The sequence below is a fragment of the Belonocnema kinseyi genome, chromosome 9, assembly GCF_010883055.1.
Source record: "Belonocnema kinseyi isolate 2016_QV_RU_SX_M_011 chromosome 9, B_treatae_v1, whole genome shotgun sequence".
In the NCBI taxonomy this organism is placed as follows: Eukaryota; Metazoa; Arthropoda; class Insecta; order Hymenoptera; family Cynipidae; genus Belonocnema; species Belonocnema kinseyi.
In genome coordinates, this window is record NC_046665.1 from 88,606,531 (window position 1) to 88,618,849 (window position 12,319).

Consider the following 12,319-nt stretch of genomic DNA (forward strand, 5'->3'; position numbering starts at 1 on the left):
TTATTTACAAAAAAAGTTCTTAGGTTCAAAAAAACATTCAGTGAACGGAAAAAGTGAGGTCGGTAATATAGGTATTTAGCTGTGTCACATGCCCTTAAGGAAAAATATTTCTGTACAAAAATATGTTTTTTCACCTTATCAGATGTAAATTCTATCTAAACCCCTTTGTTTCCAAAACATACTTATTTTTAGTATCCAATAAATACTTAAAATTTCGCAACAAAAATTGTTAAAACACTTTTATGCGGAAATTAAGATGGATCTTTAAAATCATACCTATTCTTTCTAGTTCGAATTTTCGTCACCAGGTGGCATATCGCAGTTTAACCATTCCCAAAAATAGAGTTCGATTTTAAAAATTTGATTGACCGTGAAAAATGTTTGCGAACCTAGAAATGACCGGGATTTTTTTTTCTTTTATTGAAACGAACACCCTACTCTCTCTGGGTTACCTCTCTGTCGCAAAGAGTTAAAACGGCCACCCTGATAGAATTTTTCCATAGGAGGGATAAAGAAGGATTGAACGAATATTTCTTTGAATTGCAGATTACGAGGAGCAGAAACAAGTGGAAATTCTATTTGAAGGACGGTATCATGAACTTGAGTGGGAAAGACTTTGTATTTCAAAAGGCGAATGGCGATGCCGAGTGGTGAATGTTTGCTTTGTGTCGATACTTGCAGATGTACTTGCAATACTTCCTTATCGCCTGTTATTTGAAATCTAACATCAGTTCAACCCAAGACTGTATACATCACGAGCACGGTGTTAATTGAAAACGTGCCGTCTGTGTGAGTGTGTGTGTGTGATTTCCATGAAATTAGCGATTAGCAAAGAGCGTTGTGAGTCTAAGTAGCAAAGTGCAAAGGTGGTGGATATCGGATTTTTGCAATTCGTTGTCAAACTAACTGAAAAACCCCACATTTCTTTCTAGTTATGTAATTTCGATTATTTTCTTCACATGCTTGAAGGGGAAAAAAGTTGAGTGAAAAATCGCAATGTCGATACGGCTAAACTTTCAATTTGTGGGTTGATGTTACGATCTACATTCAACCTTGTGTTATTTTTTTTTGTTCTACAATAGTATTTTGAATTTTGTTTGTCTGTTTTTTTTCTTTTCTTTTCTCTTCTCTCTTTTTTTCGTCCTTGATAGTTGTCGGAGCGTCGACAATACATCATATAGTCAATCCGGACGGTGCCCACTTTTTTAGCAGGGAGTCTTTTTTTTTTTGAGTAATGAGGAATAAAATATGAAACTTAAAGATTTCTTAATTTAGCTGCTAGTAATTTAAAAATATACTATATACTATTTTCTAGTTATGGCGGAAAATATCATAAACTTATTCTAATTTTCATCTTGTTAAGACCAGGGTGTCCATCCTACCTGGAAAACGTGGAATTGGCTGGGAATTTTTATATATGTACCTGGAAAACCCGGAAAATACCAAGGAATTTTTTTAATGTCTGAGATTTTTCTTGAGATCGTGCTTATTATTTTTAAATTCCTAATTGGTAAAAGTAGCTTTATATTACTGTATTGAACTATCTTGTTAAAAATTGATATTTTTTGTTGTTTTGTTTAAAATTAATTTTTTTCAGCTGAAAGTGTAACTGTTCTATTTTTAGTCGAAAATGCATGTGTTTTGATGAAAAATGCATTCCTATTGTTGGAAAATTAATTTTCTTAGTTGAAAATTCAACTCATGTTAAAAAATAGTATTTTTTAGAATTCAACTGTTTTTTATTTAAAATTATAATCTTTTTTTTTTAATATCAACTGCTACATTTTTTATTCAGAGCTCAATTTTACTGGAATAAAAATTTAATTAATTTACTGAAAGTTAACCTCTTTTTCCATAAATTAAATCTTTGGTTAAAGGTCCACAATTTGAATTGAAAATTCATCTCTTTCATGAAAAATGAGCTATTTTATGGAAAATTCGCTTTTTCTTTGGCTGAGAATTAAGTTTTTTACTCAAAATTAAGTATTTTGTTGTAATTTTCTTTTTCGTTTAAAATTAATTTTTTTCTTTAACTAAAAATTTTTCATTGAAAATTCATATTTTTTGGTAAAGTGATTTTTTTTCTTGTTTAAAAGTCAATTATTATAGTTGAAGATTCATACTTTTAGTTGTATTTGTATTATTTTTTTATATAAAATTCATGCATTGAACTAAATTTTTAGATCAAGATTCAACTATTTGATTGAGAATTGATATTTTTTATTCTTTGTTAAAAAGTCATACATTTTATTGATAATTCTAGTTGATCATTCATAATTTTTAGTTGAAAATTCATCACTTTGGTTGTAAATTCGATATTTTTTGTGTGGTAAATTAATTTTTCTTTTCTGAAAATTTCTTTATTCGATTTTTGGTTGAAAGGTGATACTTTTTTAGTTCGAAATTTAACTATATGACTGAAAATTAATATTTTTTAGTTGAAAACTTAACATTCGATGAAGGATTAATGTATTTTGTTGCAAAATAGTATTTTTTTTTATTTGAAAAAAAAAAACGTTCGAAATTATGGCATTTTAAACTATAAATATTTCATACTAATAAATCTTTAGTTTGTCAATCTTAAAAATAGAAGAATTTTAAATTACCAATCGTTAAAAATGATGAATTTTCAATCATAAAAATTATCAAAATTGTAAAAATTTAAATTGTCAATCTTTAAAATTAAAGAGTTTTCAGTTCTTTAATTAAATTTTTTTTAATCTGAGGTTTTTCATTAAATTTTTTTTTCAGCTTAGAAGATTTGAAATTAAAAACTTTTGACCTTTGATTTTCAACATAAACCAAATTTAAGAATTATTATTTATACAACTTTAAAATTGGAGAGCTTTCGATTTTAAATTTTCAAAAAAAATATTTTTTAAACGTTCAAATTTACATCTTTTCTAACTATAAATATTTCATATTAATAAATCTTCAATTGTAAATGTTATAAATGAAAAATTTCTAATTTGCTACAAATGGAAAATTTTCAATCGTAAATCTTCGAAATTTAACTCTTTAAAAACTTTCACAATCACATAAGAGTACCTTTAATTAAAATATAAATCTTGAAAATTGAATAATTTTTAATTCTAGATTTCGAACATTTTTAATCTTAACTTCAAAATTGTAAAGATGAAAGTTCTGTGATTAAAAATTATTTAAATCTGATGTTTTACATTTTTTCAATTTAGAATTTTTTAATTGTAAATCTTACAAATGAAGAATTTTAAATTTTCAATCGCTAAAAATGAAGAATTTTCACTGTTAATTCTTCGAAATCTAACTATTTAAAAAAAAACGTTCACAATTGCATACCTTTAAAATATAATTCTTGAAAATTTAATAATTTTGAATTCTATATGTCGAAAATTCGAGAAATTTAAATAGTAACTCTTCAAAATTGTAAAAATTCAAGTTCTGTAATTAAAAATTCTTTAAATCTGATGTTTTACATCTTACAAACAGAAGAGTTAAAAATTTCCCATTGAATTCAAAAGTTTTTGTTTCTTTGCATACAAAACTTGGAATAAAGATAATTCTGACATTGTGCCTAGGTAACTGCATTATTTTTTCCTCATTTTTCACACTAAATATAACTTACGGGTAAATTATATTGAATTTGCATAAACAATTGGCGTATATCAGAAAAGGCCTCTTAATTTCATTCAAATTTTTTGTTTTAAGCCAATTAAAACAAAAAATGTGAAATATTTTGATGGAAAGCATGAAAAATTATACTTGGAAAAACTGAAGATACCTGGAATTGTCCCGGAATTTTTTTTTCCAGGATTGAGTAGACAGCCTGGAAAATAAAATAAAAAATGTTTTATGTTTCTAATTTTATTCCTCATTAGGATAAAGCTAAAGCAAGCGAATAGAGGGACGATTAAATGGGCATCGCCCAGTCAATCAGTATGCGCCTGTAAAGCTCAAGTCTTATTAGTAATATATTGCGGCAATTATTTCGAATCACGTCTCACCCTGGGTGTTGTACATAGATTGAGAAATGAAGCAACAGGAAAATTGTGCTACTAGTGTTTTGTGCAAATGCGGTAAAATAAATGTGTCTTAAATTGTTATATGAGAATTTGTGAGAAGTGACAGTGTTACTGGAGTCACCAAAAACGCTCCTTAGTCTAGGTTTTTATTGGTACTTAAACTGCAGTCGTCAGTGAACTGTAAAACAAAGAACTCGGAACCAAAAGGAAATATATAAATATATATAATTTGCACTTCAATAAATACTGTCAAGTTTGTCTGATTTACATGTCGTTCCAACACTAACATTCAAACTGAGCCAAGGGACAGAAGGAAAAAAAAAAGATTCTTGAATTCGATTTCAATTGGTTAAACTACTGATATATTTATTTATTTATTTATCTTCTACGGCACTCGCTCCTGAAATTATCTCAGTCAATTCTCGAGTTATGGCCGCTTGTCTGGTGCGGTTGTAGGTCAGAATTAATCCTCGGATCATCTCGCCAGCATTTTTTGATGCGTTCTCCATTGCATTCATACGAGACGCGTGCTCGCTAGTGTTTCCTTCCTTTAAAAGCCAATAAATCATCGTGACTGTCGCAAATTCTACCCAACAGCTAATTGTTTCGGCACTGACATCGTCGTAAAGGAGAAATTTATTTGATTCGAAGATGGCACGTTGCTCGAAAAGATTTATGGCGGAAGCGTTGTACGAAGCTGCGTTTACAAACCTGTTTTTAAATAGTAAACTTGAATTTAATTGGTGTAAATGTTTCCTATCTGCAGCGTTGATATTTGGTTGAACATTGAACCATTTTTTTTACAAATCTTTTTGCTTGGCGATTAACTATTGCATTAAAAGATTCATAATTTTAGTTGAAAATTTAACTATTCCACTTTTTGGTTTAAAATTGATCATTTTTCTTTTTTAGTTGAAAATTAAACTGTTCTAATAGAATCATTTTACTATTAGTCCAAATTTCTTCAGCTCTTTGGTTAAACATTAATTTTTTAAACTAAATATTTAATTGAATTTTTTTTGTTGGAAATTCATCTCTTCGGTTTAACATTCATTTCTTGAACTGATCATTCATATTTTCAATTTTCGGTTGACTATTTATATTTTTTAATTAAAAATTCTTAGTTTTAGTAGACCGGGTAATGCCAGTGAATTTATTTCTTGACCGGGAATTTTACAAATTTTCAGAAGAAAAATCTGCCCAAATTCGATTTCAACAGTTTTTTTTAATAACTAGTTGAATTGATATCCTTTTAAATTATATCATTCAGTTTATAATGCGTAATTCGAAAATCTTTTACCTGAGAATTCTCTAATTTAGATTTTTATTTTTAAGCTTATATTTTTAATTAAAATAATTTTAACGTGCTGTCTTGAGACTTAAACAATTAAAAATTAAAAATGTTTAAAGTTGCAAATTTTTGATAAAAAACAGTTTCATTTTATCAACTTTTAATATAAATAAATCATTTTAAAGTGGATTTGTACTTTAAGTATTAAAAACTGTAAAAGAATTCATTTGATAAACGATTATAAATCTGTTGAAAGTTAAAAAAATCAGATTCGTAATTAAAGGCTTTTATTAAATTAAAAATATTGTTTCAGTCTAAATTATTCCATTTTTAAACCATTTAAGTACAAAAAATTGTAAATAAGAAAAATATAATTACCTAATATTTAGCAATATTTAACTTATAATTTAAGACGACTAAATTGAAGCCAAATATTTAAAAGTAAACAATTTGAAACTTAATTGTTTGACATAGAAAGCTTTGAATTGTTAAAATTTCGAAAAAAATTTAAACTTTTAACAATACAATTTTATTATTCTATTTTTAAAATAATTAATTTGTAAGCGAAATTGATGAATTTTGATGTATAAATAATAATTTAACACGTATTATTTTTAGAAAAATTTGAGTAATTTTAAGAGATATTTAGAAGTTTTGAAGAGATTCAAAGTTAATTTAAAAACTTAAAATGATAGCAAGTAATTTAAACGAAGTTATTGAAAAAAAATTTTAGAACTTCTAAACATATTTTAAAATGTATACAATTTTTCCTACAATTTTTAGAAAATCTTAAAAATTTTAAAGAAACTCCTTAAATTCTTCCTGGGTCGTTTTTAATAATGTTGGAATTCTCTTAAAATATTGTTGTATATTCTCTTAAAATAATTGTTTTAAATGAAGAATCATTTTTCAATTTTCCTAGGAATTTTAAGAAAATTTTTTTATTCGTTTGGAGTTGTTGTGAGTATTTGCACCGAAATTTCGTTACGAATATCCACTTTTTCGGTAAACACACTTCGTTAAAATTATTTGCAATCATTTCAAGTTATAAATTAATTTTTAATATTTTTGAAACTTCTAAATATCTCTTAAAATTTCTCCAATTGTTTCTAAAAAATAAGTGTTCAACTGTTATTCAATAATCAAATGCAATTAATTTTTAAAGTTATTTAAATGTTTTGAAAAAATTTCAAATATAAAGCTAAATTTGAAGAACATTAAAACTACTTCTAGATTTCTCAAGATTTTGAAATACAATTTTTAAGTTTTTCAAGGATGCTTAAACTATTTAAAATAAAAATAATTTAAATTCTAATTTAAGACCATTTAAGTTGAAAAAATGTAAATTTAAAAATATTTATTAGACTAAATTAATTAAATAATATAATTTTGACAATTTTTAAAGTTCATTGATTTATTCTTTAATTTAGAGCACTAAATGTTAACCTGGATTTATATTTTTGGAACTTTATCTAAATCTTTGAACTCTATAATTTGTGGATGTTAAAAATTCTGAATTTTGCAGTTTAAATTAATTGAACTTAAAATTATTCAGTTGAAAAGTGTTAGTACCTTTCAGTTTAAACGTGTAAATTATTGAACAATTCAATAGAAAATTCTTGAATTTAAAAACTTTTAAACTTCAATTTTAAAAGTTAAAAATTCAAGAGTTCCACTTTGAATGCTTTAGTTTGTTTTTTATTGTGTACTACTTGTACTTTTACAGTTTAGCTTTATATTTCGACAATTAAGTTGAAAATTCATCTTCTTGGTTTAAAATTGATCAGTTTGTTGAAAATTTATCAGTTCGGTTAAAATTATTATAATTTTTTAAAAACTGAAACTGTCACTGCTCCAATTGCATGTTCCATCATTTTATTCAAAAAAATATTGCTGATTGAACATTAATTTTTAGTACTGATGATTTAACTTTTTAATTTTTGATTGAAAATTATCTTTTTGGATGAAAATTCAACTGTTACGTCAAAAGATTCATTGTTTAAGTTGAAAATTAGATTTTTTGAGTGAAAATTTTACTTTTTTAGATGAATGTGCAACTATTGCATTAAAACTTCATCTATTTTGTTGAAAAATTGTATTTTTTATATAAAATTAATCTCTTCGATTAAAAATTCATTCATTTTTTGAATAAAAAATCAACCTATTCCAAATTAAAGTAACATCATTTTAGTCAAAAATTGTCAACTCATTGTTTGAACATTGATTTTTTTTTTTAACTGAAAATTTACTATTCAGTTTTTGGTCGAAAAATTAGATTCTTTGGTTAGAAATTCGTACTTATTGGTAGAAATGAATATTTTTTATTAAAAAATAAATTATTCTAGTTCAAGATTCATAATTTTAGTTCAAGATTCATCTTTTTGGTTTAAAATTAAACTATTCCAGATGCAAATGTAACTAATTTAATTGAATATTCCATCATTTTAGTCGAAAATTCATCTCTTTGGTTTAAAATTAATCTTTTTTGAGTTCATGATTCTACTATTCAACTTTCAGTTGATTATTTATTGATCTTTTTTAATTGAAAACTCAAATTTTTATTAGAAATTATTCTTCTTGGTTGAAAATTGATCTTTTTGGTTGCAAATTCAACTTTTTTGTTAAAAATTCGTCTTTTTGGGTTAAAAAAAATCAACTCTTCATAAAACCTTTAGCTTTTGTTAAAAATTCACATTTTGTTGCTGATAACTCAATTGAAATCTTTTTGAAAGAAAATTCAATTTTTTGTGTGTGAAAATTTGTCTTTTTGATTTGAAAACTCACCTGTTTTAGTAGAATTTTCATTTTTCTTGGACAAAAATGCTACTAGTTGGATAAAAATTCGACTATTTAGCAGAAAATTAACTTATTGTTTTCAATTTTTATTTTGGAATTGGAAAGTGAACTGGAATCTTCTTTGGATGAAAATTTAACTATTTTGTAAAAAACTTTTTTGTTTCTAAATTCATCTGTTTTAGAACAAATTTCATCTTGCTTGAATAAAAATCCAACTGTTCGGTTGAAAAATCTGCTATTTTGTTGAAAATTGAACTATTTCGTAGAAAATTGACTTGTTGTTTAAATTTTATATTTTGGTGTTGAAAAAAGAACTGAAATCATTTCTGGATGAAAATACCAGAATTAAAATGCAACTGTTCGGCTGAAAATTCAACAATTTTGTTGAAAAGTCATACTTTTCTGTTGAAAAATCTGCTGGTTTGTTGAAAATTGGACTATTTCGTAGAAAATTTACTTTTTCTTGAAAATTTATGTTTTTTTGTTGAAAAATGAATGACATATTTTCTGGACGAAAGTTCAACTTAAAAAATGAAGCGTTTTTATTTAAAATTCATCTCTTTTACTAAAAATTTCATTTTTTTTTTTGATAAAAATGTAACTATATGGTAGGAAATTCAACTATTTTGTTAAAAGTTCACTCTTTTTGGATGAAAATATTCGTTGTTTTTAATTGAAAATTTAATCTTTTTTTTAGAAACTTATTTCTTGTTCAAAATTTATATTTTTTATCTCGAAAAGTCAACTGGAATATTTTTCGGGTGAAAATTTAACTAAATTGTTAAAAAACTGTTTTTTATTTGAATAAAAACTCATCTCTTTCAAGAAAAATTTCATCTTTTTAGTATAAAAATGCAACTATTTGGTAGAGAATTCAAGAAACTTAATTCATCTTTTTGGCTTGAAGGTTCAACAATTTTTTGAAAAATCGTCTTTTTGGTTAAAAATTTAAAAAATAAATAAATTTTATCTTTAATATATGTAATATATTACATATAAATTACATATTTAGTATATGTAATGTATGCGTGTATATCGACAAAATTCGGCTATTCGTAACGAAAAAAACTCATTTTCTTAAGATTCCTAAGAAAATTGAAAGTAATTTTTCATTTATAATAATTATTTTAAAAGAATAGTTAAAATTATTCTGAAAAATGTCCAAACTTGTCAAAAAAGAATCTGAAATATTTTCAAGGAACTTTTTAGAATTTTCTCAAAATTGCAGAAAAAATTCGATAAAAATCTTTAAACATGAATCGGATTTTTCCTAACATTTTTAGAAAATCCTCAAAATTTAAAAAAAAATCCTTAAAATCTTCCAGATATTTTTTACAATTTTGGAAATTTTTTCGCATATTTTAAAATATTCTCTTAAAATAATTTTTCAACATGAAAAATCATTTTCAATTTTTTCTAGGAATGTTAAGACAATATTTTTATTCTTTTGATTCTGAAGTTTTTGTTTTGAATCTGCAAAAATCTACACTTTGTTTTAAATTATTTAAAATGATTTCAAATTTTTAATTAACTTTGAGTTTTTTCAAAACTTAAAAAAAATTCTACAAATAATGAACAGGATTTTCTAAAAATTGTAGGAAAAAATCGATTCGTTTGAAAAGATATTTGGAAGTTCTGAAAAGATTTCAAAAATAATCTAAACAAATTTAAGACAACTTCTAGATTTCTCAAGCCTCGAATTGCTTAAAATAATATAATTTTGAATAATGTAAAGGTCATCGATTGGTTGTGATTATGAATAAACACACATTATGAATAAAGAAGAAATAAATTTTTGCGAACCGGGAAAAAAACCGCAAAAAGACCGGGAATTCTTTTCGTTGTTGAAAACCTAATAAGTTTTGAAGATGATTTATTCTTATTTCATAATTAATATAAATGTTTGGTTCTACCCGGTTTTACGGTTTTTAAATTAAAATTGAAATCTTTTTTGGTTGAAATATCAACTATTACATTTTTCGTTGATAATTTATCTTTTTTGTTTGAAAATTAATTTCTTTAATTGAAATTTGAACTACGTTGGTAATAGTCAACTTTTGTGGTTGCAGTTTCATCATTTTTTTCAAAATTGAACTATTTCGTTAAAATTTCGTCTTTTATGGTAGAGAATACTTATTTTCGGGTTTAATAATTCAGTTGTTTAGTAGATAATATTTCTTTTTATCTTAAATTTATATAATTTACTAGAAAATTCCACTGCTTTGTACAAAATTAATTTTTTTTATTGAAAATTTATTTTTGGAATGACAAATTGACCATTATATTTTTCATTAAAAATTGATATTTTTAGCTTAAAATTCAACTGTTTCGTTGAAAATGTATGTAATTTGTTTAAACGTCATCTTTTTGTAGAAAATTGATCTTCTTGGTTAAAAATTCAACTATATGGTTGAAAATAGATTTAATTCGTTGGAAATTAATTTGATACTTAGAAATTCACACTTACTGGCAAAAAAATTGATTTAAAATGCAATTATTTCACTATAAATTTATGTGTTTTGTTGAAAATTCAGATTTTCGGGTTTGAAAATTCAGTTTTGTAGATAATTTTTCTTTTTACCTTAAATTTAGACAATTGGTTAGAACATTCAACTGGTTTGTAGAAAAGTAGTTTTTTATTATTATTGAAAATTGATATTTTTAATTCAAAAATGTTTTTTTTTAATTAAAAAATTTAACTATTTGATTGAAAATTAATTTAATTCGTTATAAATTACTTTAACTCTGAAAATTTATTTTTTGTGTAAAAAAATTAATCTTGGTTTAAAATTGAACTACTTGATTATAAATTTATGTTTTTTTTTTAAATTCGTCCTTTCTGGTTGAAAATTTATATTCTTGTGGGTTAAAAATTAATCTTTTTTGGCAAAAAATTCAACTTTTTGGTTGTACATAAATAAATCTCTTTTTGTTGAAGATTCAACACTAATTTTGAACACTCCTCTGCTTGGTTGAAATTTGAACTATTTAGGTCAAAATTCCTTAGTTTGGTTGAAGATTCATAATTTTAAATAACAATTTTCATTAATTGTTCGAAATATTGTCCTTGATTTTCTTTTCTATTATTTAAGATTTTAAATACTACGATATACTATGAAATACAAAAATTTTGTATTAACATTAATTTGATATATTAATTCAAAATCACGTGAGACAAAAAAAATAATAATCGTGCGCGTGTTTGTTTTCTATTTTAATAAAATAAAAAAAAAATGCAAATAAATTTAAAATTAAAATTAATTTAAAATTACCAACTTGTTATAATAGATCAGCGTCTGTCGAAAATTGTTATCAGCTTGACTCTGTACAATCTGCTCAGCAATCAGACCCGCATCAAGAAAGGTCATAGGCTTCTTTCCAACATCGGAAGCTACCCATATAATTTTTTCCGGATAGATGCGTGACAAAATTGCCCGATTCTTTTCACCAACGCAAATTATTTTCGTATTTGCTTTAAGTTTCGGCGACTGTTCGATATCTGCTACTATAGCTTTCGAAATTCCAGAGTGTATTGCTCCGCAAAGTCCGCGGTCTCCAGTGAGAGCTATAACAAGTTGCGATTCAGGTTTCAGAGGAGGATTTACTTCGGCAATTTCGTAAAATTGTGTGGCACCCTGGCCGAAGGAGCGCACTAGTTTCAACTCCTTTTCAGCCTTGGCGTATTTTGCCGCCGAAACCATCCTCATCGTTTGCGCTATCTTCTTAGTATTGCCTACTGATCTAATGCGATTTTTTATTAATTTCAGATTCGACATAATCACTTGCACAATTACTTTTTACATTCTTAAAAATTTTTTACACTTAATTCAGCTGCACAGGTTATGTATTTTAAATCATGTGTTTCTGACAAAAGAAAAGCAATGTTAGTTTTTCGAGACAATTTCATGATCCTCGGGTTATTGAGAAATTCAAAATAGTGTCAATAGTAGGTCAAATTTTGAGAAAATGGTAGGAAAATAGTGTATAATTTTTCATAGTATGGAGCTATTAGAATATTTCGAATTTTTTATAGTAGTACTATTTATATGTAAAAATAAATAATTGTTTTTCCAATTGTAAAAGAAACTTTTTTAAACGGTAGATGAATTTTTAATCAAAAAGGGGAATTTTCAACTAAAAAGTGATCAATTTTCAATGAATAAATAAAATTTTCAAATAAAAAAGATAAGGTTTTAACAAAACACATGAACTTTAGAGTAAAAAAGATGAA

General features: G+C 25.1%; 2 protein-coding genes across 2 annotated transcripts in view; one reads left to right on the forward strand and one right to left on the reverse strand.

Moving 5' to 3' along the window:
• The window catches only part of LOC117180363 (transcription initiation factor IIA subunit 1), a 24,319-nt gene extending 23,516 nt beyond the window's left edge, over positions 1 to 803 (forward strand). The window contains exon 7 of the mRNA XM_033372825.1: positions 547 to 803. Coding sequence (XP_033228716.1) covers positions 547 to 654 — 108 coding nt within the window. The 3' untranslated portion in view covers positions 655 to 803. The remainder of the gene's footprint in view (positions 1 to 546) is intronic.
• Positions 804 to 4,221: 3,418 nt separating this feature from the next.
• LOC117179679 (ATP synthase subunit gamma, mitochondrial-like) lies at positions 4,222 to 11,927 on the reverse strand. The gene is made up of 2 exons (XM_033371702.1): positions 11,365 to 11,927; positions 4,222 to 4,712 (listed from the first exon to the last, which is right to left on the reverse strand). Exons 1-2 carry the CDS (start codon positions 11,862 to 11,864, stop codon positions 4,376 to 4,378), a joined length of 837 nt encoding a protein of 278 aa, XP_033227593.1. The 5' UTR covers positions 11,865 to 11,927; the 3' UTR covers positions 4,222 to 4,375.
• Positions 11,928 to 12,319: the final 392 nt, after the last annotated feature.